Below are 26,674 nucleotides of genomic sequence, written 5' to 3' on the forward strand. Positions count from 1 at the left end.
TTGAATGTTGCTTTATATTTTAAATTTAAATTCACTTTTTTTCTCCTGCATAATTCACTTTTTCCCACCTTATTGTCCAGCAGAACGATATGCACCACTTCATTGTAGAAGTGGTAGTAGATGCCCAAGAGGGTGTGTGCAGAAGTTGTCCAGTGTGTTACCCTGTTCAATACTTTCACTATGATAATCTCACGGAACCTGACCATGGGTTGATCTGCAGCATTGTTTTTTCCAGTTCTCTGAACATCTGTGATGCTTATCTTGATAGGTATACCTATAACTCATAATATAACCAAAAAAGCGCTTACTCATCTTCTGTCTGTCTGGATGTCATTAGTCTGATTGATGAAGACAGTGACAGGATACTCCAAAATCCTCTTCTTTTTTCCTAGGATTCTACAAGACTTCAGTGGATTTTGAGAACAATTAGGTCCTTTGCAGGGGGAAGGGAGCAAGGTGAGTTAGTGGTCCATTTTGTATTTGTTTTGGATTTTTTTTTGTCCTGTTACTGCCGTTTTTATCAACAGTACTGACTGCTGGATTTGTTTTTTCTCCAACAGTGGCAAATTCCCGATAGCTTATTTTTGCCGATCTCTCTAGTCCTCTATTCCTTCCCTTTTCCTTTGGATTTCCCTGATTTTACGACAGTATTACCTGTCCAACAAGCCAGGCCCCGGCTGACTCGGCGGTACAGGGGGACCCCGGGCAGCACCATGATCAGGGGCTCCTGCACCACCTCCTCCGGGCTCAGCACCATGGAGAAGGGTCCATGGGGACCTGGTGCTTCCCACCCTCTGGGGAAACTTCCTGGAGGATCCCCCAGCTCACCCCGGTGTGAGGATTGCTCAGGTTTAGTCTGACATAGACCTGTGGAATATGGAGTGTTAAAAGGTGTTTGCATAGTTGCACTAGAACAAAAGCCCCGACTCTATCAGTTTGGGACATATATATACGTGTGTGTAGTGCCGTTATAGCTATATTATCTTCAGTGAAGAGAATGTGACTTCAGCTGGAAGAGCGTATATCAAGTTTTGGAGATAAAAAACTTCATGAATGGAATTCTTTGGGAATACAGAGGTGCTGTTGTTTAACTGTGACATAAAATTTCATCTGAATCAGTCTGGTTTACCTTCTTGCTTTTAATCCATGATGTTAGAAGAAAACTGTTGCAAACTCTGTTTTGCATGATCATGCTTTATTATGTTGATTTCTTTAACCATTTGCATTGTCCCCAACTCTGTCTATATAACCAGTCAGTGAAAAAAAACAGGTTACTTAGTCCTGCAGGTCCCTGAAGTGAATGACCATTTAGCTCAGCACATTTCCTCTTCTGAATATAATGGTTAATCCCATCAAATCATCTCTGACTTCTTCTCAGTTGCTTCAGAAATAAATCAGTATAAAAAAAAAAATCTGAGTGCAACATGCTCAGAATTTTGCTGTCAAACCTACTGTCACTGTATCTACTGTTAACAATACAGGAAGCATATTTTGGCTGATGTTCTTTGTTCCTATACTTGCTAAGGTAATCCTGGTCCTCACGCAGGTCATGAATCTAAAATAATTAGGTAATGCTTTGTTATAAAGATTTGTTGCTTTTCTCGTGTAGTTAGCACACTGCTACTGGGTTTTTTAACCATTTGTTTGTCTAAAGTCTGTTAAAGTTACAAGAGAATAAAAGCTAGTATTTCTTCTCTGACCCTATTTCCTTGGACAAAAAAAAAAGTGACATGTTTAGTCTGAAGCAGTATGAGAATTTTCACTGGTTAATTCTGTGGTTTAAGATCGTTTCTTTCTGAAGGGAACAGAGTTCCTTACTTTCCCCCTCCTTCCCCTATTTTTTTTCTTTCTTTTTTTCTTTTCCCCAGACTGGATGTGTTTTGCCCCTTTTTCCTGATTTGATTCCTAGGATTGAGAATTTTAGAGGACTGTTAGTTCCATCATCAGAAGGTTAAATAACATTTATTCCTGTAACTTTTCTGGAAAATGTTTACTAAAAGAGTTGCATTTCAATGTCTATAAGTAAGTTCTGTTTGCATGGCCACTAACTTTTATTCATTAATAGGGAATTTTCTTAAATAACTATTTCATAGCCTTGAGGAAGTGATACATGCTGACATCTTCATACTGGAATAGTTATTTTATTGATATGGAGGTGGTGGGCTCTTCTTCCATCATCTGCAGTATTTTATACTTTCTAGGGAGAATTCTAAAGACTTGAGAAAAATTGTCTAGGTATTGAATATTTCAAGACGGGGAGATTATTATTGTTCCATGAAGCTTTATTCTGTAACATTATTGTAGACCTATCTTTTAAATAAAACATCCTTTGTTTTGTTTCCCTTAGGTTCAACATGGCTAGTACATTCCAGGAAACACTTACACTTAAAGCTTCATATTCAGAAAATGATGATGCTAAGCTGTCATTTCTACCTGAAAGACTGAGAAAGAAACTGCTTCCTTTTCAGGAGAAAGGCATCATATTTGCACTTCAGAGAAATGGCAGGTAAAATTCTCATTGTATCATATGCTAAGTATAATTATTTTAGGTAAACGGAAATTAATTTTTACAAAGGCTATGCAAAACCATAGGTGAGTTATGTTACAGGAATCTTTTGTAAACTGTAAGGTAACTTGGTTTAAAATGAGGGTTGTTTTGTCTTTCCCCCAGAGGATGAAGAAATGTTTAATAATGCATTATGTGACAAAGTGTTGTAGTATCAAAGATCTCCTCATATAAGAGGAAGCTGGTATCAGTAGGACCATCCTTTTTGTCGTGTTAATACAGAATTCTTAAAATAAGTTAATTCACATTTGCTTCTTTAGTTCTTAATGGCATGGTAGAGCTGTTAAGAGAATGACTAACAGATCTTGATGCATCTGTGTGGTATTCTATTTTAAACTTGGTACAATTCTGGCATGTAATCAGGGTGTTCTGGAGCTCACTGAGCTGCAACAGCAGAGCAGAAGAAGACTTACAAAGTGCTCAGTTAGCAAGTGCAGCAACTGATGGAGCAGGCATTCAGCAATTAAGTACCTGATAAGTCAGAAAAATAGTTTACGCATCAGAGGCTGGAAATATTTTGTTGAGTAAGAGCCTGTTACTGAGTTACAGAGGCAAAGAAGAGGGAAGGGAAATCCTATTCCCACATTTAGAAATTTTAGAAAATTTAGGCAATGACAACCTAAACCCATGAAATTACTCCATGTTATTCTTTTGGAAAGTAACAACATTTTAGAAGTCTGGCACAAATTAAATTATTTTAGCTTACATTTTAAAGAAGGACAAAGTTAGTTTCTGATCATCTTCTTGCTCAGAACAAGAGGCGTAAGGTCTAAGGGGGTTGATGGATGACTTCTGTGATTTTTTTTTTTTTTTTTCTTTTTTTCAGGAGAAATGTGCATCTCTAAAGGTGTAAAATTGGAAAGGAAAAGTTTATCATCAGTTCCTGCAATTACATGGAACTTTTGATCAAGTAAAATTTCCTCTGAAATTTTTTGCTTTAATTCTATTCATTTGTCCAAAAACCTTCAACAATTGTAACATTGCTGTCTTCAGGGAGTGAAGCAAGCCATCTATTTTATGCTGCCAGAGTAGAAAGATGAGCCCAGCCATTGACATGCAAATCTGAGATTGCAAAAGCTTTATGCTGCATTTGCATTAATTTCTCTGCTGGTCATATTAGGTATGTTCCAGCTACACAGTGTGACTGTGAGAATGAATGCATATGGTTTTAATGGATCACTGAGACTTAAAACAGACAGCAAAGTCTACGTTATTGTTGAATTTATTAAAACCCAAGCACTTGGCTACCAGATCTCAGTTGATCTGATTCTAGTAAGGGAAACTGAGATTTATAAAGTATGTATTTGAGATGCATTTTTATATACAAAGAGTGAAATAACAGAAGACATTAGATGTGTATGGTTTCTTTAATGTTAATTAGTGTAGGCTAGTGGATATATTTGAAAGTAGCATAATCTTTTGCAGCTTTTTATCTATTACAGACTTTTCTCAGGAAACAGCTTAACTGTAGGACTAGATAATTTTTAATCAGACATTTCTTCTTTTTTTTTTTGAGAAGTAACAATTGTCTGCAATAAGTACCTAAAAAAGTTTGGAATACCTAGGCTGATGATCCTCTGGCAAGGAGAGAATTATGTTATTTTACTTAGGGTAATGACCTTTATCTTTTCTTTTCTTGAAACCCTTCACTAACAAAAGACTGAGTAATACGGCACTAATGATTTTAAGGTGGCATGCCTATGAAAGTATTTTCATAACCATTGCAGGAAATCTCATTCTTTGGCATAGTACATTTTGTATGTTAGCTGGGTTAAGTTGAGGATTTGGTGTACACTCCTCAGCCAGCCTCTGTGTAAAGTAAAATGTATTAAGCCAGACTTTCCTGAGGAGTATTTCTTTAAATTTATCCCTTGCTTAGGCAGACCTGATTTTCTTTTTGTCCTAAAACAATATAAGAATCTCTGCTGCTTGTAGCTGAGTTTTCTTATTAGTTTGTCACCCCTTGGCTCTCCCTAGTCTTTCTCTTTTGTGTACTCCATAATGATTTAAGCCTTCTTTCAGTATTCCCAGTGGTATATTTTAGCAGAGTCTGGTACATTTCCATACAAGTGTCTTTTCTAGTTTTAAAAATACATAAACATAGGACTTGAAGTAAGTAGTATGTGCATCTCAGCTCTTCTTTCTTCTCTCCCTCAGGCTATGCACTCCCTTTGCAGTCATCACTTAATCCATGCTTTGCTTCACTGGCAGGGAACTGGTGTAGAGAATGTGTTCTGTTGTTGACTGAAGAGATTCAATTAATATTATCTTAGGTTAGACAAGCACCCACTGTGAAAAAGTATTTATTATTAGAACAAGCTTTTGTTTCTTGCATGGAAGGGGCTGGGAAGAAGCTATTAATTCCCTTGTCTTTTCCCAGAGCAAAAAATAAGTATGGTGTTGTGATTTGTGCTTTTGATTCATTAGTAAATGAATCAAAGGGTTTTTCAGTAGGTGCTGCAGAGGTATTGTCTACACTGAGACTACATAACACTTTTCTAGGCAATAATAATTCTAGAGCTAACAAGACAGTGTGTAGTTCGACATAGGCTAAGATAACCTTTTAGTTCGCATACATGCCTTAAAGGTACATAACTGCATGGTTGTTTATTCCTTACTAGAAATAATTCTGCAGAAGTGCACGTGGGGACAGGTACCTAGGGATAGAAACAAGATTTGACCTTTGCATGTTAATGTTTGAGGTTATAAGTAGAAAAGATTGGTGCACACAAATTCTGTTCTTGAAAACTATTTTATTGGTATGCTTCTCTTTCAGGAAAAGTGCAAGTTACTTTTTAAAATATGTATGTATTTATATGTGCTTTAAACTATCTTTTAAATAGAAAGCAACAAACTTGTCCCTTCCAGAACGTAAACTCTTAGCAATGGTCTCAGGAAATATTTAGGATTGTTCACCTCAGTTGTGGGTACGCTGTTGGGAGATGGAGGTGAGCAATTCTCTCTGCTCTTTGCTGGTTATTAGTCATAGTTTGGGGAGATGTGGACAAATCCCCATGTCTTGAGAGCTCAGGATAACCTATTTGCAAGTGAAGAGGCATAAGCTGAAAACCTTAAAGTAAACATGTCATCTTGCCTATTTGGTTTAGTTGTTCTGAGCAACAGAGTGGAATTTCTGTGTAAAATCTGTGAAGTATGCAGGAAAAGGCTGACTTGAGAATGAAGGCCAAAACAGTACTGAAAGTCACCAGCCCATGGTCAGGTGCTGATGAAGAGTTGACAGTGTCAAAGCACAATACTCTGGAAAAAGTGGTAGAAGTTTGGGCAAATTATCTAAGATGCAGAAATATGTGGACTAATGACTTGATTGTACTGATAAGGATTGTATTCAGTCTCCCAGTAATCCTTAGGGAAAAAGAATGGAGTGGCTGTTTAATGAATATGTAGAAGATCAAACAGTTAATTTAATACTTTTCAGCAATTAAATATGTGGTAGCTCTGTGAGTACTGTGTTTTTAAAGAAAGTTTCCTTTTTTTAAAGACATTGGTTTGTAATGTTTTTGAGTACATTTCACATCTGACAAGTGCCAAAGGAGAGAGAGAGAGATGATTAAATGAAGACGCTAGCTCACAGAATGAGGTTCAGATGCAGGAATTATGAATGAGAGACTGAGCCAAATTCTGCAGAGCTTTCGTGGCCAGGAAGGCTTGTTTGGAAGTGATGCTGGAGGAACTGGGAAGCAATTCAAATGGAACAAAAAATGCATTGTCAATAAGTGAATGTAGAATGTCATTCAGGAGAGGAATTGTGTGCAGTGTAAAAAAAAAAAAACAAAACAAAACAAAACAGAAAAAAGACATGTTAGTAATCGGAAAAATCAGCTGATCTTAAATGTGGAATTTTAGCAGCAAGAAGAGAGAAGAAAATACAGAGTATTAGAAATACAGGGCACAATTTGTTAGAATGGAAGAGAAGAACCATGATTTTAGTGTTAGCTGTGTGTGATGAAAGTTTGCCATGGGAGAATCCAAAATGAAAAATCTGGTGTTTAACTATGAACATCAGGGAGAGGGCAGATTGGAAGCAATCCGCCTTGAGTATGTGAGACAAGCTGCTTTAATGCAAGTGAGAAAAAGTAAGGTCTTAAACAAGTATGAGTCAGATTCTGACTGACTTAATGGAAGTTGGAAGGAGGAGGAGAACATAGGCAGAAGAGAAAATTACCCCAAAGGTAGCTGGGTAAACAATTTAAATCCAAATGCTTTAAGATGTCTTTGTATTGTATTGAAGAGGGGACAAGTTAGAGTAGAGGAGATAAATCAATACATATCTGCAGAATTGCTTAGTTCAGAGATATATGGCAGAAAACAAGTGGGGTATTCTGTCAACAGTTGAATGGATGGTTGTTTTTGAAGTATTTGGAAGGTACAAAAGTATTTTGAAGTATTGATATGGAGAAGGAACCAAGTGTAAGAGAAAACTAAACACTGTTTTTGAGACCTTGGGGTACTAGAGGGAAAAGATATTGAATCTGGGAACTACTGAAAATGGGGAGACTAGTGATGAGACATTTTTCTAGGCAATTCTTTTCCTTCTTGTCTGTTTCAGCTAACTTTAAAGGAGGAAGGCATGCAGAGACTAGTTCTTCTGTAGCCCTTGCAGTGCAGATCACTGCAGGGAGAGGGTCACTTGAGAAAGTAACCATGAGTAACTACATTTCATTAAAAGCCATTAGACGGCATTCTAAGGAAGAGCTACTGTTCATCCCAGGTATTTCAGACATGCCAATTAATACTGAGGTTAAGGTTTGTAGCCTAGATTGTCAGTAGCTGAAATTAGTTGATGTTCTTCCAACTGTTCCAGTTAACTGAAGTAAATTTTTCTTGCATTAAGTCAGCTGGTGAATCAATTTGTCTCTGAAGTCAGCAACTGAGTAGGTAAAGCGTTTTCATTATCACTATTAGGTGTGTTCTTGACTAGAATTTTTATCAATTAACAGTTCAATTAATATATTCTAAAAACCTATTGAAGTATCTGGGCTTAACCTTCAACTTGACCACTTGGTATGTGTTATTCCACACATTTTTGTGAAAGCTACTACAATATGTTGGTAAATGTGTTCTTGTAGCTTTCAGATCTTAGTAAAGCATTTTAGATGTTTTTTTTCAGGTACATGTTGAGGAGTGTTGGAGAAAAGCACAAGACAGCACAACTATTCTCCTTTACACTCCTTTGGAGAATAATTGACACTGCAGATGTGGCAATTTAATGCATTTTACATTAGATTTAGGGTTGTTCCTTTATTATTTAGGGTTGTTTGTTTTTTTGTTGTGTTTTTTTTAATACTTAATGTAGTTCAAGAGCAAGGGTATAAGCTAGCTTAAATTTTCTGGGGCTCTATTTTTGGTGAAACAACCTTGATTATTTTTTGCAAGGAAGTCAGCTCTCTTTGTTCTAGTTTTAGGACAGCACGCTGTGATTACTGACACACAAATGTGCTTGCGCAGTTTTATATAAAAATGTACTAAGTTCAGATTCCTTAAATAACCCTTGGTTAAGATGTTAGTGCTAAAGTGTTGGCTTGCGAGTAGGAGGTAAATTATATGTTGTAGCGTTATATAAAACTGACTCACATGAGTAGGTGAGAATCCCAAGAATATCAGGACACCCACACTAGTGAAAAAGAGATGCGAGCTTCCTCTGTACAACATGTTCCAAAGGGTGCATTAACAAAACCAACTTTAATTTATTTGAGTAGTAACAAAATTTTTCAGTGTTTTAAGAAATGAAGTGCTGCTGCTTTGAGTATTTGTATTTGAAAATGCATTTAAGTGAAGGAGTTCTGAAAAAGTTACCTGTGGTTCTAACTATTTTTTCTGCATAAATAGCTGTTGAAAATTAATACATAAGTTAAATTATCCCCACAAGCAAGGAGTAGGTGTATTGGATTGCTGTAGCCCTTTAGCTTTGTGTAAGGAAGCAGAACTGTTTAGTTTAGACAAAATATTACTGCAAAGTATTCAAAGTATTTCTGTAGTTACAAGAAACCTCTAGCACTGACTGTATGACTTTGTCAGATTCTTGGTTATATAGACTTTAGATATATGCCTGTGTGTTATTAATTGGTCTTCTTGCAAGACTGAAGTTCAAAATGAAATTCTTCATCTTTGCAAAGATACTTTGCTGAATTAGTCATAATTAATATAAGAAACTCTATATTGTTTGCTTGGTTAATATTGCTAACATTTTAAAAGAGGTGACCTGAATGTAACCCAGACACACAGAAATATACATTATTTTCATTTAAACATTTTTTCCTTCTCTGAAACTCATTTTTATGAATCTGTTTTAGTATTAACCTCTTTCTGATGCAGACTGTTTTCACATGGCTATGTCACGTATGCTGCATGAGCTTAGCCTCAGTTTCCTTCTGCTTCTCCAATCAACTCATCTACGTAAGATTTTAAAGATCTACTTCTCCTTTCGCTTTGCAAGGTTGGTTCCAATCTTGACATCAGTGATACCAGGAGCTCTTTCTGTGTGCTTTGAGGTTTGGAAAGTTATGCTTTCTGTCCTTTCAGAGGCAGATCCTTCCTGACCAGAGCTTCCACAGGGCTAGCTTTTGGCTTTCTTTATTAGTTCCTTTTTTTCTTTTTCTTTTTTTTTTTTTTGTTTTCTAACTTCTAGTTTCTTGCCAAGGTTTACTGTGGTAAGACTCTGTACATACACTTTTACTTGGTGCTTGATACCTCTACAAGACTGTTCCAATAACGCATCCTAACTCATTACTATCTGCTTCTGGCCTTCTGATTCATCCAGCTTTGTGTGGTCCCATAAATTATGTGGTTCTTTCTATCTAGAAGAAAACTTCAAACACAGCAATGGGTGTTGTGCGTGACCTCAGGTGCTTGCATTTGTGTAGGGATCAACACTAAGGTTTTGGACCTATGTACACCTGAGGTGAGCCAGCACAGTAGACTTCTTGCTCTCTTCTCTGCATGCGTATTCATTTACCAGGATATGTTCTCACACAAAGCTTCCAGTTTTGCTCTTTGTGTTTGCATTTTAATGGAAAATGTAGTTTTATTTTAAAGCCAATACATGTTGAAATTGAAAGGGTTGTTAAATCCCAATGGACTTCAGTCCTGTGGTTCCCTTCTATCTATGAGAGATACCACAGTGTCTGAAGCCCATTGCTACCCCTACGACTGCAAAGAGATTATGAAGAGTAGGAAAATTGTAGCAGAATATGCTGCATCCCAATGAGATTCTGATGTTTTCTGTTAGGGAAAAAAAAACATTTCCTTGATAAATGGACTCAAATGCTACCTACAGGATTCACTGTGAAGAAGGAAAACATTTAAAAATGAAATGGGAAAGAATGTGAAAGAACTTGCCATTGACTGTGGTGCTTTTTGCACAGTTGGACTTTGCTGTTGGGAGTAAGTGTAACGGAGACACTTTAAATGATTTTTTTCCCTGCTTCTCTGAAACTTTTGACCATGTGGGCTGAGCTTATAACAGGATATGAAACTGCGTATCATAGCTCTGATTTATATTCTTGGATAGAGCTATTATTAAGGTGTCATAGGAACAGATGGGGTATGAATGATGAAGCTCAGATTGGGTAACTACCAGTTGAGAGGAAATGACTAATTGAACTTCAGAGAACAAGAAGTCTGTCTTCTTGCAGTCAAAATATGTGAAACAAAAATACATATTTGTCCCTTCAGTGTAGCTGAAGATCTGTTTCTTCTGCTTTGACAGCATGGAACCTTTATGTGCATGTTGGCAGCTTGTCTGACTGCAAAAATATAGAACATACTGAAGTTATTTTTAAATAGAGGCTGCATATTTTTAAGGTTATGTAAAGCAAAATGTAAAGCGTTGCTTTTTAACAGCTTAATGTATCTATTAGACATCTTATAAATTCTGTGTGATCAGGGCTATAATGATGGGGAAGTTCTTTACATTTCAAATCTAATTTTTGTGATTATAAATGGGGAACACTTTATGGTTTCCCTCTCAGTAATATAAGCTATTTTCATTGTCTTAAGTCTAATGAAAAAATGTTGGACTTGTCATATTTTGTAACTACATTAAGCAGACATCTTTAAGGTTCTTATTCTAAAACTGTGAAAGCTACAGAGGATGAATGCTCAAAAATACATTAAGTCATAAAATAATTTTAATATTCTCAATTTCCACTTGTTAGTTTTATCAACTTCAAATTGTATCACAATCTCATCCTGTGTGTCATGTCAAAACTCCTATCGCGTGTAAGTGTCAATAATGTTAATTAATTGGCATAAATCAGCAATTTTAAAACTGTAGTACTTCAGGAATTGGAGTATGAACAGTGTGGATCAAAGCAGTGATTCATGTTACTGTCTGCATCATAACAGAGGACTTAACACGTTCACATACTCTAACTGGAGCTTTAAAAAACTATTTTGTGCACCTGATTCATATAAATCTGTGTCAAGTGTTTAAGTGACTAAATGTATGGGTTGCAAGTAAAGGAAGCAGATTGAAACTACTTATGACAAAGCTATTTCATTATTGGGTGGCAAAAGAGAATGAATGCTTAAGTAAATAGCAAAATATCACCACAGATATGTAACTTTTAAGCATGTGGGCATTTCTGTGGAATCCCTATTTGTATTGGTACTGCAGAAACATAGGAGATGAAATGGTGTTGATATCTTTACCATTATTATCTTTTAGGAGTGGTTACGTTATGGATAAAATGATGGCTGTTACTTTGTACTTCCATTTATTTACCAGCAACAAAATGTTGAGCCTCTATAAATACTTAAAAGCGAGGACCTTTCTCGCTGCTATGTAAGAAGTTTTATTTCAGACATATTAGGTGGAAGTTAATACACATGAAAACAGAAGATACCCTATAGCAGCATTCTATGAGCACAGTCTGAAAATGTAAAAGGTGCAAAAAGAAAAGCAGAACAACTTTTTATTCTTTGGCAGATCCTGAAGTAAATGAAGTTAGAGTGGCTACAGTTCACTCTAATGAAAAAAAATCTCATTTTATGGAAAAAACATCTGTTACTCTGGTTGACATATTTTTAAGACCTTTTATTTTAATTGCTATCCAGCTTCTAATTGTCAGAGCAATTTGTAAATCACTCTGAATTTTTTCATTTTAGCTTGTTATCCTGAAAAAAAAAGAGGGTCCAAATAGTTCACATATACCAAAGAACAGTGTAATGCAATCTTACGTAGTCTCACTTTAATTTCTGTGTGTCTGAACTGACATAATTAACACTTAATTATTTATGCAATTTTACCAAAATATAAGTTGGTATGTTGAGAAATACTGTATTTGTCAGCACCGGTTGACAAGGAATACTTATATTCCTGTCCTCTTTACCACATTTGCTTACTACCAGATGCTACTTGGATGCAATAGACTCTCAGTTATTGCTATATTTGTATATTTGCTCTGATATCCTTATATTAAATATACTATATTGTTGAAGGTCTTTGGTTTACTCTCGAGATACCTCTACTCTATATCTAGTTGCTATAGTCTTTCTCATTTTTTGCATTTGTGTAAAGAGTTTAAAGGACTCTGCAACACTAAGTTGCTGTGCACTCTGATTGATTTCAGGCTTCAAACTGGTTTTTAAAAACACAATTAATGTCCTGAAAGCAGATGGCCTTTGAAAGAATCTGCAAAAAGAAAGCCTTGTTTTGTAAACTTCAGTTTAAACAATTAACAATGAGTATTCTGAGTAAATGGAAAAAAATAAATCAGTTCTTGAAGTAAGCAAAAACTGTCATTATTTTAAAATTAGAATTGTATATTAGTTGTTTGCAAAGAAATGTCTTTGCCCAGCTGCAAATCACAGGTATTTAGGCCCCACAATCATGAGTTGCCACTAAAAATAATTCTCTTCCTGCCTTTTTTATTTTGTAAATCTGTGCAGAGTTGGGGAGGTTTGTTTTGTTATTTTTTCCTTTGTTTTCATCACTCCATCACTGATGACTGGGGGGGTTGGGTGGTTACAAAGCTATTGCAAAGAGATAGTTTGTTACTTAGAAAAAGTTATATAAGAAACATTTTGAATTTTTTGTGTGTGTGTTAGTTGAAAGATATTGATGAAAATGGTTAACCTTGAGATTGATATTGTCAGATGGAGGGAGCAAACAGCAGTGTGCCCTCTTTCTCTGAATGCCAGACATTTATCTCACACATCATGTCTGAAAAGTGCGAGTGAACATTTTCTTCTGAGATTTCTATTTTGACCTCAGAAATGTCCATTTTTCCCCATGACAAGATGCATGGCGTTAGACACAATGGCAGCTCTAAGTGGATGGTGCCACAACAAGCATTAATCATCAGTATAAAGTGGCTGAGGTTTGTGCAGAAAAGACTTTTGCTGTGGTTTTGGGTAGGTACACTAACTTCAGAGCACCTAGCACTATAAAAGCAGATCTGTATTACTTCAAAAGGTTTTCAGTATCAAAATACAGAGCATTTTTATCTTGGTGTGTTAAATTTTATTATAGTCATAAAGACCTGGAAGATCTTTTCCATGTTTCATGGAAGGAACATTGAGTTACATGGTACAGTGAGCATGTATCTAGTTATATGGCATAGGAGTAGTTTCAGCTTCCTTAGAATTTGCGGTGGCTAGGAACAGACTCTGAAGAAGACTTCATCCAGAGCAACCCATCAAGACCAGTTTGTTTCCCCAGCTGAAAGCTGCTGGGGATAACAAGTGAAAAGCACAAGGCAGAAGGATACTTGAGCCAGGGGGAAATCCAGCGGAGTGGCCTGTAAAGTTTGTTCCCTTCTAGAGCTTGTAACATTTCATAATTCCTGAGACTTGGTGCTTTTTTCCCTGTCAGTAAACGTTAATAAATCCTCAAGCAAAGCGATGCACTGCACAGAGCTGTTGGTCTATTGCTGTCACTTAGTTCAACCAGCAGCACCCACTGCTTCATTTCTCAGTCAGTGGTTTGATGAAGTCGTGCCCTTCGTATGGTACCGTGATGGCAACTGGTGGGAGTTATTATTCCAGTTTGCTTTTTGTGACAATACAGAAAATTATACAATGCTTGAAAAACTTCCTAGATTACTTAGTAGCTGGAGAAATCATCTAATTGCTGGTTAGTTACGTGCAGCCCAAGCAGGTATTGCTGTTGAACTCTGACAATCCTTACAAAGCTTCAGAAATTCACACTTTGGGTGAGATATTGCCTTGGAATTCCCAGCATTGATTCTGATCAGGAGATACTTAGTAAATCTGTATCCTCATGCAGCCCAGGGTTGCTGTAGGAGAAAAGGGAACTGCAAATCATCACCTTGCTGTAAGACTTAAAGGGAGTGGGTTTTCTCCTCAGCTTTCTTATCTTCACAGTTTTTGCTTGGACTAGTGCTTTCCTCTGAATTTATTAGTATGTATCAATTTAATCTACGTGTTTTATATACTATTTACTAGAGGTAGAAAAAAGTTCTTGGAATTATTTAGGTAATGCTTTTGAATTGGATAGGCTCGTTGGTTAGATTTTGAGGGGTTTTTGTTTGTTTTGTGTTTGTTTTGTGTTTTTGTTTTCCAGCTTGGAGAAGTCTATAAAGTAGCGGAGGTAAAAGTTTGTGAAATAACCAAGAGCTGAGTTTGTAAAATAGCTGAGGGTGCACATTTGGAAAGATGTCGCAACACCCATTTAATGACCTAACTGGATGTCCATCAAATAATTTCCTTTGTCCTTTATCCAGTCTCAAAGATTCGATGAAGCAACTTGCATGGGCTGGGAACATTTAAGTTCCCTGGACCCTACTTGAGTTAAGAATGTATATACTAAATAACTGAAATGAACTAAATAGCTTAAAATACCCTTAAGAAAATTATATCAAAGATGGCATTTAGTGTTTTAAAAATGTAAAAATGCTGGACAGAATTTACTAGTTTTGACTGGGGACTTGGAGTAATCATTGTCTTTACATGGAGTAGCGTTAATTAGGTGACTCTAAAATGGGAAAAAAGTCAAATTCATTTTCTAATACTTTAGCTAGTATGATTAGTAGGGGAGAGGGAGTGTTTCTATTTCAAAACAAATGTGACAGCTCTGGAAAGCAGCTTTTAAAAACCAGTCTGACATATAAATACTTGTTAATCACGAAGCAACAAAAACATTGCTGTTTCTGAAAAATAATTAAAAAAAAAAAAAAAAGCACTTCTTGCCTTGAAAATGTCTCTCAAGGTTACAATTAATATAATACTAGACCGAAGCAGCAATTCAATATTACAATGCAAGTTCTTCAGTAATGCTAACAAATTTAATATATGATTTTAGAATATTTGGTATACATACTTTGGAAATCATACCAAATCTACTTATTGTAGTTGATACCTGTAGGAATGAAGTCTATTTTTTTTCCTTTCATTGATTCAGTGAATCCATAACTTAAATTTATAGTAAACAATACATAAGTATTGGTTTAGTTGTTATATTTACTATTAATTTCTGCTTTTCTTCCCCTCTCTTCTTGTTTCTTTTTTAGGTGTATGATTGCTGATGAGGTAAGTGGTGTTCCTATTACTATAACATCATTTTTCTTGTTTTAATGTATCTCATGTACATGTGACTTCTTTTGTTTGAGATGTGAGCAGAAAGGTTGGTAATGAGAGAAGCCTAATTCCCGTGATCTTCAGCAGATATTCTGAAAATATCTGGGTAGGGAACAAAATGAAATCTGACATGAGCTTAAAAGAGTCTTTCAGAAGATACGCCTTACAAAGTTGAATTTTCTCAAAGGTACTGATCTAGTATAAGTAATAGTGGAAATAATTACTTTTAAATACATTTAAAAAATTGTATTTTATTCTATTCCATATTAGGGAAATTTGAGTCCAGCATTTCTTCTCACAGAAGCATATTAGTAAAAGAGTATTATGTTCTAGATGTGTTCTCACTATAAAACCTTACTGAAAAAGAGATAATGTGTGGGGATTGATATAGTCTCCCAATTCTAATTTGGGTTCTTTTGAAACACTGACAGGCAGAGGGAGAGAGAGAGATGGATTACTGGGATTAAAACATCTCCTCATACTATAAAAATCTTAATACAGCTGGAGCTAAACTCTCCTGGCATAGAATGTGAAATTTCTGGGAACTGTGGAGAACAGAAAAGCATTTAGGGGAGGAGAAAAAGGAAACTTGGGAAAAATCAAAATACCAGCAGTAGCTATTTGTTCATTAAAACAAAGTTTCTTATTTCCTTCCTTGCATGACAATGTAACGTGTGAATAATTGTTAGCAATAAAAAGTACTGCAAGATATGCTTATTCTGAAATAACTAGTGTATACTTCATGACATTAGGTCTGACACTGGGGAAAGTTTTGTGCAGTGTAACTTTCTTGTTAAATATATATCTTGTCTGTAAATCTGAATTCTCCACTAGGTGGACTTCCTCTTCTGTGTTACAGAATAAAGAGAAACTGGTAGCTACGGTGAATGTAAGAAATATTGATAGTTTATTTTTGTTGACCTACTGAGTCAAAAGCAGAGTTCTTCATATGGATCTTCCTTTGTTCTTCAGGCCCTGAACAGAAAATCCTCTGAAATGAATGGAAATACTTATTTTAGGTTTAATGAGCTAACCAGATATAACATATTTATTAATCCATTTAAAGAGAAGCATCTTCTTTCGTAAAATATTATCCATGGTTGACAATGAAACAGATACTGTGTAACTAGCTCTTTGGCTTTGCTTCCCTTATCTAGTTCTGTCTTCACAAATATTTTTGTCTCCTGAACGGAATATGCTTTCTGAACAGAAACTTCTATTTTTAATTTTTTTTTATTTTCTTTTCCCAGATGGGGCTAGGTAAAACAATTCAAGCAATTGCCATTTCCTATTATTACAAAAACGAATGGCCTCTCTTAATTGTAGTGCCTTCATCTCTGAGATACCCTTGGGTCGATGAGATGGAGAAGTGGATTCCAGAACTCTCTCCAGATGATATTAGCATCATTCAGAACAAAACTGATACTGGGTGAGTAAAGTTCGTGTTTCTTCTATAGAAAGGCTTGCTCAACCCCTCCATGCTCAACCAGGGCCACCTAGAGCCAGTTGCCCAGGACTGTGTCCTGGTGGTTTTATAATGTCTCCAAGGACGGAGACACCACAGCCTCTATAGGAAACTTGTTCCCAGTGCTCAGTCACCCCAGAGTGTTTCCTGATGTTCAGAGGAAACCTCCTGTGTTTCAGTTTGTGCCCATTGCATGTGGTCCTGTCACAGGGCACCAGAGAAAGGAGCCTGGCTCTGTCCTTTTTGCACCCTCCCTTCAGGTATTTATATATATTAAAAAGAAACACCCTGAGCAGCCTTGTTGCTAGGCTAAACAGTCCCAGGCAGCCTTTCCTCACAGGATAGATGCTCCAGTCCCTTCATCATCTTCATGGCCCTTTGCTGTCCTCTTTCAGTGTCTCGTGTTCAGCGTGGTGTCCACCAGGATCCTGGGTCCTTTTCTGCCAAGCTGCTTTCCATGCAGGGTGGCCCCCAGCATGTATTGGTGCACGAGGCTGTTCCTACCCAAGTGCAGGACTGTGCACTTCTCCTTGATGAGCTCCATAAGGTTCCTGTTGGCCCATTTCTCCAGCCTGTCAAGGTCCCTCTGGTGTATCAGCCACTCCTCCCAGTTTTGTGTTATTATATTACAGTAGTTACTCATCTTCTTTGAAACTGAGAGGTCTGGGTCTTGTAAAGTAACAAGTGCTTGTCTGCTGAAAGTTAGATTACTTCAGTGTGTCTCAAATATATACAGTTATTTCTCACCTCTGAATTAGCTTGTATTCATTAGCTTCTCTAAAACATTTTAAACACATTTTTGGAAAGCTCCTGGTATACGTTACGAAGTAAGGAAGTAATTACTATTAAAATTCTATTTAGCACACTAAGAAAATTTGTAAGTTGGAATAAGTATTCTCTAAATAACTGAAAAGGTCATCATGACCTAGGCTTTCTATCTTTAGACTTAATAGCGTGACTTCACCAAAGAGGGATTAAATGTCTTGTGTTTTATTAGAAAAACATTCCTATTACACTGAATTACAAGGGTATTTTTTAGTCTGTTTTACTGTAAAAGACTTGGTTGATTTCAGGGTAATGTCTAGATGTTGTTCTGAAACTTCTGGATAACGGAGACTTATCTTCATGTTGTCTGGGGAGTATCAGAAAGTGGCTTGACTGTCAAGATGTGCAGATGAGACAGTAGCTTGGAACCTTCCTTGTGGTAACCAGAGAAATCCAACTGAAAATGCACTTTAAAAGCTTAATCTGGGGCTGTTGCTAATGATAAGCTTAAATTTTGGTGATCATAGGAATAACGGAACTAAAATAAGGACCTAATGAGCCGTATTTTAAGCTGTTTAGCTAAAATGCACACAAACCTAATGCTTCTAATGCTGAATGCAGAAAGGAGAAATATGGAATAAGGGGAATTATGGCAAAAATAAAAGGCAAACTGAATTCTGTCCATTCTATCTTTTAAGATTTTTAAAAAGACTACACCTTAGCCATTTTCACTTCATTTTAGTCAACAACAAGGGAAGAAGATAACTTGCGTTTCTGCTTGTATAACTCTGAGGGGTCTCCCTAGTTATAAGTGAGTTAGCTGTTGAACTAATTAATATTTTAACATTAAAAACTGTTTTCTGCATTTGCAAGAAAATGCAAAAGCAAAAACAGAGCTGCCCAACTTGGTTTAACATTTTCTTAAATTCTGCCTCTGTATGTTCAGCTTGGATTTCTCTCAGTTCAATACTTCTGTTCAAAGCTTCAGCAATGAAATTTACTGCTTGAATGTTATTTAACTTCTTAATTTAAACAGGTTAAAATATACTTAGGCATCAATTCAAGTTCTTATAATTTTAGCTAAGTTTGAAATTGGATGTTTCCTCAGTAAATTGGTTCCACTAAGAATAAATAATTTTATTTGTATTTTTTATTAATCTACCTTTCACAAAGGGATTGGATGGAAAATTCTTGTTTTCCTGGCTGTTCTAGTTATCTATACAGTAACAGCAGTAGCTTGGAGTGCACTGACCACAGGGCCAGTGCTCTAACCATTGCCACCTCCTCCATATCCAGAAGCATGAATGTGCATGTGCACATACTTAAATACTCCAGGCAACTTCAACTTAGTAGTTTTTTTGATCTGTTGCTACTGGAGAGCAAATAGAGACAGTGCCAGCAGCATGATGATGTCTGACAGATGGGTAGACCAGCTGCAACTCTTGTTCCGGTGACTTGTTTGTCTAACAACTTTGAAGAGTTCCTGTGCTGCTCGAAGGCTCCTGAAGGGCCACAGTGCTCTCTAGTTATCTTAAAAACAATTAGTGCCTTGGACCTGTGTATGGCTTTAAATTTATTGTAAGTAGTTCTTTTCTAACTAATTTTTTCATCTCATGCCTTGTTGATTTATTGCTTCTATTTTTTTGTTTTCTTCATATTTGTTTTTGGGAGAAAAGCTGGATAGGCAGCTTTGATCGGAATGTGTTTTTCAGGTGGTGATGTTCAGCCCAGACTGGACCTTTACAGCACCAGATGCTTAGAGATCACCTCATTAGTCATCTCAGGCTGCTAATGAGGTGGCTTTTGTACACAGAGCAGCAGATAGCTTGCATGGTGACATTATTACTTCAGGTGTTCGGGTGCTGTTTACATAGTGTGCTCATAATGATCTGAGTCATGTGTGTAACTTGTTATTCAGAAAGTGAAATTGTCCCATGCGATACTCCAGGAAAGCTGCACAAGTGGAAGCGATGAAACCAGATAAATGAAGCTCCTTTTTTTAAATGCAACGTATGTCTTCTGAAAATGGTTGTGAAATGTGTGTGATTTATAAGTGTGAGATGCTAGAATGTTTTAAACACCAAGACCTGTTGTTATTAGCCTGACAGACCACTAATTAATCAATCCAAAAAGTATCATACATACCTTCTTAAAAAAGTTAGTTTGGTGTAATTCCTTTGCTATATTAATTTTCCTACAATGAAAATTTACTGAGAAAACTTCTGGATTTCCTCTTTCAGGAGAATATCAACCAGCAAAGTAACCATTCTGGGGTATGGCCTGTTAACTTCTGATGCGCAGACTTTAGTAGACACTTTGTACAGGCAGAACTTTAAGGTAGTTGTGGTTGATGAATCGCACTATATGAAATCCAGAAACGCCACCCGCAGCAAGATTTTATTGCCAATTGTGCAGAAATCTCTTCGAGCGATTCTTCTTACTGGAACGCCTGCTCTAGGAAGACCTGAAGAGGTATTTTCTGTATGGTGTTTTGGTTTATTTGGTTTTTAAGGATGGTATGAGTAATAAATGAACAAATTTGTAGTTTTCTTCAATGCGTACAGTTTACATGAATTATGGCATCAAACAGCGGACTGAAACCATGTCTTTTGGTTTGAATTGATTATATTGATGTTTTACAAACTTGTTTCAAGCTCATGCGCAGGTGACTTGAGACAGGGCTTCTCTTAAGAAATTAATTGCTCATGGAACAGACTGCCTGGGTGAAACAGAAAATGAAGAGCCCAAATAGAGAACTGTTTGTTTCTACTGGGTAGGGGAGTCCTTGGTAGACAAGAACTTGTATTACATCTGCTTCATCATCTGATATAGGAGGTTCTTTGTTCATTGCTCTTCTTTTGAATATTCCTAATGTTCACTTGTATTTCATAAGTGGAAAAAACATATCCTGTGGTTGTTGCAGTCTAGAAAGACAAGTTTGCCTTTGAAAGAAGTTCAGCATATGGAATTGGGGAGGAGCAAAGAGGAAACCAGAAACCACTTGGGTTTTATACTGAACCCAGGAAAACTGCCTGTATTTATTAAGTGTAGAAATATATGGAATATAGGAGCTGATTTGTATCCAGGGAACTCATAAGGGTTATATAAATCATACTTTACTGTTCAGAGTTTGTTGTTGTGCAAATAGAAATTATGCCAGAAAGATTATAGCTTGAGAAAGATGTCCACTGCATGAAAAAGGGCTTGGTGTATTTTGAGTGTTTGCTTAAAACAAATACTTATATCTATGGGTGTAGATAAATTTGAAACTTCCTGCACATATATCAAAGACGTTGCAACCAGCCCTGGAAGAACGGAAGTTAGAAAGTGTTATGCTTTTAAACAATGTGTTGATACCAAGACCAGTAAGCAACATTGCTGTTGTCTCTGTGCTACCCCTCAGCAGTGTTTCTTGGATCTAGTAGCGATCTTTGAATCCAGAAAGCTTTGACAGTAAAGCAGCTTGTAAAGTAGCATTCTTTCTGGCTAGGTTGTCTAAACTGATATTTACTGTCTAAACTGTTACTCAACTGGGAAGAAAGGTGTGAAATTTCTGGTCTGAAAGGTCTGAAATTTCTGTTGACATTGTTAAGAAGCAGACTGTTCATGGAATACCTGCATGAAGCTTTGCAGAAGCCCATGTACCTGGCAAATGACAGAAATTGTATTTTTAGGAAGAGCATCTTCTCATCTGTGTTTTCTTGTTCAGTATAAACCTTTTCCAAGTCGTCAGCACTGTGTTACAGTGTTCAGGGTGCTCTGTTCTTTGAGGGCTGCCCATAACTGTCCTGTTTCAAGACACGCATGCTCCTATGGAATGTCTTTTGTATGTGTACCAAGCTGTGTATTTTTTGTGCAACTATTGAATGTAAACTTAACACAATAACCGTGTCATAGTTATTTCTGAATAGTCTTACATTTGCAAGTGATTTTTCACTATCACTTTTTATTTATACAGCTTTTCATGCAGATTGAGGCACTGTTTCCAAGAAGGTTTGGCACTTGGAATGAATATGCCAAAAAATACTGCAATGCTCGTGTCAGGTATTACTGTACTTGCTTGTTTATTTTCCTGTGAGTGTCTTTGGTTTTCTTGTCACGTGAAGTGAGAGAATCAGCAAGTAGTACCTCTGCTGTATCATGCTATCTTGCTTGGAAACCCAGGGTCAGATACCATGTTCTCCATCAAAAATGATTGGGAAAAGGATTAAATTGACAGAAGACTTTATTTCAGATGTTAATAGCTTCCAGTTTTGTCCACAAATAAAGTTTAATGGCCAGCATTCTGCTAAGTAAAATTTATATCTCTCTTTATTACGGGATCCAGTCTTTATCTCACCATGCCTGGGTGGAAAAAAAGTCCAATACTTGTCTCTGTATTTTACAGATTGACTAAGTGAAAGTAAATGTATAAGGCTCCCAAAAGCAGAGTAGTGTGTTTGTAATTTTATTGAGGGGTCAGATATAGGTGTTGTAATTTCTTGTCCACCACCTTGCCTCCAATTTGCTGGGTAACACTGATCATTACACGTTTTTTAACACGTGTGCCTAATTAATTGTAACCCATTTTTATCCTTTGTATGTTTCATGAATTTTCAGGTTTCATATGCTTTAATTTATTAACTCAAGGAGGATTCATTTCCCTCTGACTTGCTTCCCTCAGCTTTAGCTTAATTATTGGTTTCTCTAGGGGATAGAAGCAGCTCTGGTTTAAAATGCTTAGTTTTACCCATCTGAATCTATATTCCAATCTGGAATGAAAGAAGTTGTGAGAAGGGAAGAACCTTTAAAAATTTCTTAGATAAAAAAATTCTTATCTTCATCTTTGCATATGTTCAAAATAATAGGTTTTGTCAGCTAAATTGCCTCGCATTTAAATTTAATTTTTTACAGTAGTAATTACGTGGTTTCATTTTCATATAACTTCTTTTTCTCCCTCCATCATTCTATCAGCATTTTATCAGCATTTAACTTCAAATGACATGGAAGAGTGCTGTCTAATTTTCAGACAGAGAAATGCTATTTTTTCCATGGTGTTTTGACTGAATGCATCTGTAATTTTCACACCACAAGTGCGCGTGGGTACAGCATGGTTAGCTACTCAATCATAGATGATTATCTTATTTTTGGAACACCATAAATGTAACAAAAATCAAGTTCAGCATTTGGCAAGCTCTCAATAAATAACTTTGTCTTCGTGACTTGACTGAAACAAAACATCCTGTGGTAATAAACTTGACAGGATTGTTTTATGCAGTGAAAATGTTGTGGGTTTTTGTACTTAGGTGTTCACAGACACCTGTTTCCAAAGAGTTTCTGTGAGGTCTAGCCTATCATTTCTTTTGTATCCCAAATGCTGAAGCTAGAGGGAGCAAACCTTTTTAAGGACAGCCGTATAGAGACTGCAGCACTTCCTTAAAAACAACGAAACAAAGAAAGAACGAGGAGGACTAAGTTAATAAATTCTTTCTCTTTTTATCCTTAAACCTACTTCCTCTATGTAACCTTGCTCATTAACTAGTATTACATTTAAAGATGCTACCTTAAGCTAGAAATCCTGTCTCTGACTGTAACTAGGAAGGAATTCTGAGGGAGGGAAACAAAGGAATATTAAAGGTGATATTTGCAGCTTTCATATAGCTTCCTTCTCACTCATTCCCCTCTATAACATAATAAAGAGCGTTCTCATGGTGGTATATTCTTCCCATTAGTCCACTGAAACGAGTTATAAAATTATACCTTAAACTTCTGCTTCCTGTAGAAAGGGAAGTGTAGTTGGGGTGATACAGAGGACTGTGTGTGTCTGATGCGTAGTAATGTCTGCAGGCAGCAATTCTGACTTTAGAGCTGGAAAGAATCAGACAGAAAACAATTATCTCTCTGGTATAAACAGGGACACCAAGTGTTGTTATCCAGCACACCTTCATATCTAATAGTCTGTTTTAAAATTAAGTACTGAAGGTTTCTGTTGAATTTGGAAGAGCTAGCTTTTTACCTTCAGTATTGATTTTTCATTTTCAGGTTTTTTGGTAAAAGAACTCAATGGGATTGCAGAGGAGCCTCAAATTTAGAACAACTACATCAACTGTTAAGTGAAATAATGATCAGAAGACTGAAGAATGACGTCCTAACTCAGTTGCCTCCCAAAGTTCGGCAACGTATTCCATTTGACCTCCCACAAGCTGCAGCTAAGGTAAATTTTCCACTTTGACTAAAAACACATTTGTTAGTATGTAATCTGTGTATTCATGTGTATTCTATGTAGCTACACAGAAAGTGTGAATGTATAACATAGCTTCTCTGTTATTTATAAAATATAACATTAAGAACATGAGCATAGCATTTTTTTGCATCAGATAATGATAACATTTGCTCTAATTTTAGTATGATCTTATTCCTTCTGTCTTCCTTTTCCTTATACTTTGAATCTTACAGTTACTTTTAGCCAAACTTGATAGAATTCTCAAAAGTACTCTGTTCTTAAATGTTTCATGCTTGAAATGTCCATGTTGAGGTAGGACATGCTTTGTACTAGATATCTAACCACTGATCTCTTCTGCCAATTAGAATTTGAATACCACTTTTGCAGAGTGGGAGAAATTAATGAGAAATCTGAGTTCAGATGCCACTGAAAGCCACTTTTCTCAAGTCATGAATCTAATCACACGCATGTATAAAGAAACAGCAATTGCCAAGGTAAGCGTGGAAGTCTTTACTTAATGTATTTCAAATACCCAGCGATTTTTTAACTTAATACAATTAGTTGTATTGGCCTGGACACTAGATGAGGTTGATTTGGTTTATAATCATGATGTGGAGAAACATTCTCTTTGTGCCCTGTATGTTAATGGAACAAGTTGAACCCCGTTATCATGACTAAGTCTTAAAGCTGTTAGGTGGGTGCTGCAGGGCCATGCGTGTGTGTTGGCAGCTGCTGCAGCTCACCCAGGATGGTGCTGACGCAGCCCCTATGCTGCTTCTCCCCATGGATAAACATGGAGGAACAATCCCTTTTACAGAATCACGGAATCACAGATTCACAGAAAGTCAGGGATTGGAAGGGACCTCGAAAACTCATCCAGTCCAATCCCCCACTGGAGCAGGAACACCCAGATGAGGTTACACAGGAAGGCGTCCAGGCAGGTTTTGAATGTTTCCAGAGTAGGAGACTCCACAACTCCCTGGGCAGCCTGGTCCAGGCTCTGGCACCCCCACCAAGAAGAAGTTTCTTCTCAAATTTAAGTTGAACCTCTTGTGTTCCAGTTTGTACCCATCACCCCTTGCCCTATCATTGATTGTCACCAAGAAGAGCCTGGCTCCATCCTCCTGACACTCACCCTTTATCTATCTGTAAACATTAATGAGGTCACCCCTCAGTCTCCTCTCCTCCAAGCTAAAGAGCCCCAGCTCCCTCAGCCTTTCCTCACATGGGAGATGCTCCACTCCCTTCAGCATCTTGGTTGTTCTGCGCTGGACCCTCTCCAGCAGTTCCCTGTCCTTCTGGAACTGAGGGGCCCAGAACTGGACACAATATTCCAGATGTGGTCTCACCAGGGCAGAGTGGAAGGAGAACCTCTCTCTACCTACTGACCACCCCCCTTCTAATCCACCCCAGGATGCCATTGGCCTTTCTGGCAACAAAGGCACAGTGCTGGCTCATGGTCATCCTGCTGTCCACCAGGACCCCCAGGTCCCTTTCCCCTACACTGCTTTCTAATTTTAGCTGGTCCAAAATGGAACCCCATGTTATGTGTTTTATTCCATAGTACTGTAGCTTAAGATGGGAGGAAAAACAATCACCAAAATCCTTTGCACGCCTGCTTTTTACCTTGCTGTCAGGCTTCATTATGCTAACCTATTTTTTAGGAAAGGATAGAAAAAAAACAAGCTCTGCAGGCTGCTGGAGCAGCAAGAGTTGAGAATGTGACCAACTGCTACACATTTTTTCTTCTTGCCTTAAAAATATCACTGTGGTTCTGTTGCTATTTTTTTTCCCCACTTTTCTAGTTTCTCCCCTCTAGGGGAAGATAGAAAAAAAAGAAATCTGAGAACTGCTGCAGAGAGTATTGCATTAACCATTGATCAGTGATAAATTTTATTATTAGCTGTCATCATGACTTTAATAGTTTTTGTAAAATATGGTGAAAATTATATTTGACACAAAAGAATTCTATGAATGTTTAAATAGAGCAATATTTATGATTAGGGTATTGTGAAAGTATCGAAATTATTCCTTCCATTTTGATACACAGCCTTGTGTGGGTGTGGATACAAAAGTTCTGATTAAACAATACCTTTTCTGTTTGAAATATGTTTTTAAAATATGGCTTAAAACATCAGATAATGATGTTGTAACTAAAAGCAGTTTTAAATACATCTGAATCTGGAAGAAGTGCTGTGTATGTGATCTTTTGAGGATTTGTTTTTTTCTCTGAAGGAATGAGATGGGTTTCTCAAAGACATAAAGTTGTGGTATTTTTAAAATAAAATTAATTTGATAATTATATGTTAATATTTAACGATGTTATTGTTTGATAAAGTCTTGAATAGAAATTTACCTTTTTCTATTACAAGAAATTGAAAGACATTAAAAACTGTCTCTTTGAACATTTTGTATGTCCAACTAATGAAAACCTGCTCTCTTACTCCAGGCAGGAGCAGTAAAGGACTATATCAAAATGATGCTTCAAAATGACAAACTGAAGTTTCTGGTTTTTGCCCATCACTTAAGCATGCTGCAAGCCTGTACAGAGGCTGTTATAGAAAATAAGGTAATGATTTAACAAATGTGCACACAAATTTAATGTCAGACTTAACAAATACATGTGAGCTGTGTTTGAATTCAGTAGAATTAACTGTGTGTACAGGAATTTAAGCACATACAGATCAGTGCCACTGGATTAAAAAGGATTGTGTGGTTTTGAAGAACTGTTTTGTATTTAAAGGTAGTGTAAACACTAGTATCGAGTATGATACTTTATTATTATTGAATCAGTGTTGTGGGCACTTGTTTCCCAAGTTTTTCTTCCAGTGTTCTTCTGTCTACTTTTTTTCTTTTAACAGAACACCATCATCTCTTCTGAATGTTTAATTCAAAGCAGTAAAAATGTTTGCAAACAACCTTCATAGTATTTTGATCATGGACTCTCAACCATTGCTAAGGAGTGGTGGTTGATTTTGCAGCTTTATATTGTTGTGCAAATGCTTGCAATTTTAATAAATCATGCCAGGGAAATTACAGATTGTTCTGCAAGTATTCAGTTTTAAGATCCCATGTTCATTCTGTCTTCTCCATTTGCAAACAGGCCATACCAAATCTG

At 36.7% G+C, this 26,674-nt stretch overlaps 1 protein-coding gene across 10 annotated transcripts in view; it reads left to right on the forward strand.

Moving 5' to 3' along the window:
* Positions 1–26,674, forward strand: part of ZRANB3 (zinc finger RANBP2-type containing 3) — a 43,406-nt gene that overhangs the window by 4,206 nt on the left and 12,526 nt on the right. For 6 of the 10 annotated variants that reach the window (XM_065841235.2, XM_065841232.2, XM_071810765.1 and 3 more), the window contains exons 2-10: positions 393–456; positions 2,348–2,506; positions 15,058–15,076; positions 16,375–16,553; positions 19,595–19,826; positions 21,313–21,398; positions 23,376–23,547; positions 23,922–24,050; positions 26,006–26,125. In XM_065841235.2, the coding sequence (XP_065697307.1) occupies positions 2,355–2,506; positions 15,058–15,076; positions 16,375–16,553; positions 19,595–19,826; positions 21,313–21,398; positions 23,376–23,547; positions 23,922–24,050; positions 26,006–26,125 (1,089 nt within the window). In that variant the 5' untranslated portion in view covers positions 393–456; positions 2,348–2,354. Of the gene's footprint in view, positions 1–392; positions 457–2,347; positions 2,507–3,392; positions 3,477–15,057; positions 16,014–16,374; positions 16,554–19,594; positions 19,827–21,312; positions 21,399–23,375; positions 23,548–23,921; positions 24,051–26,005; positions 26,126–26,674 lie in introns of those variants that run through there. The other 4 variants (XM_071810764.1, XM_071810763.1, XM_071810762.1 and 1 more) reach the window with 4 other exon arrangements.

The sequence above is a fragment of the Patagioenas fasciata genome, chromosome 7, assembly GCF_037038585.1.
Source record: "Patagioenas fasciata isolate bPatFas1 chromosome 7, bPatFas1.hap1, whole genome shotgun sequence".
Taxonomy (NCBI): domain Eukaryota; kingdom Metazoa; phylum Chordata; class Aves; order Columbiformes; family Columbidae; genus Patagioenas; species Patagioenas fasciata.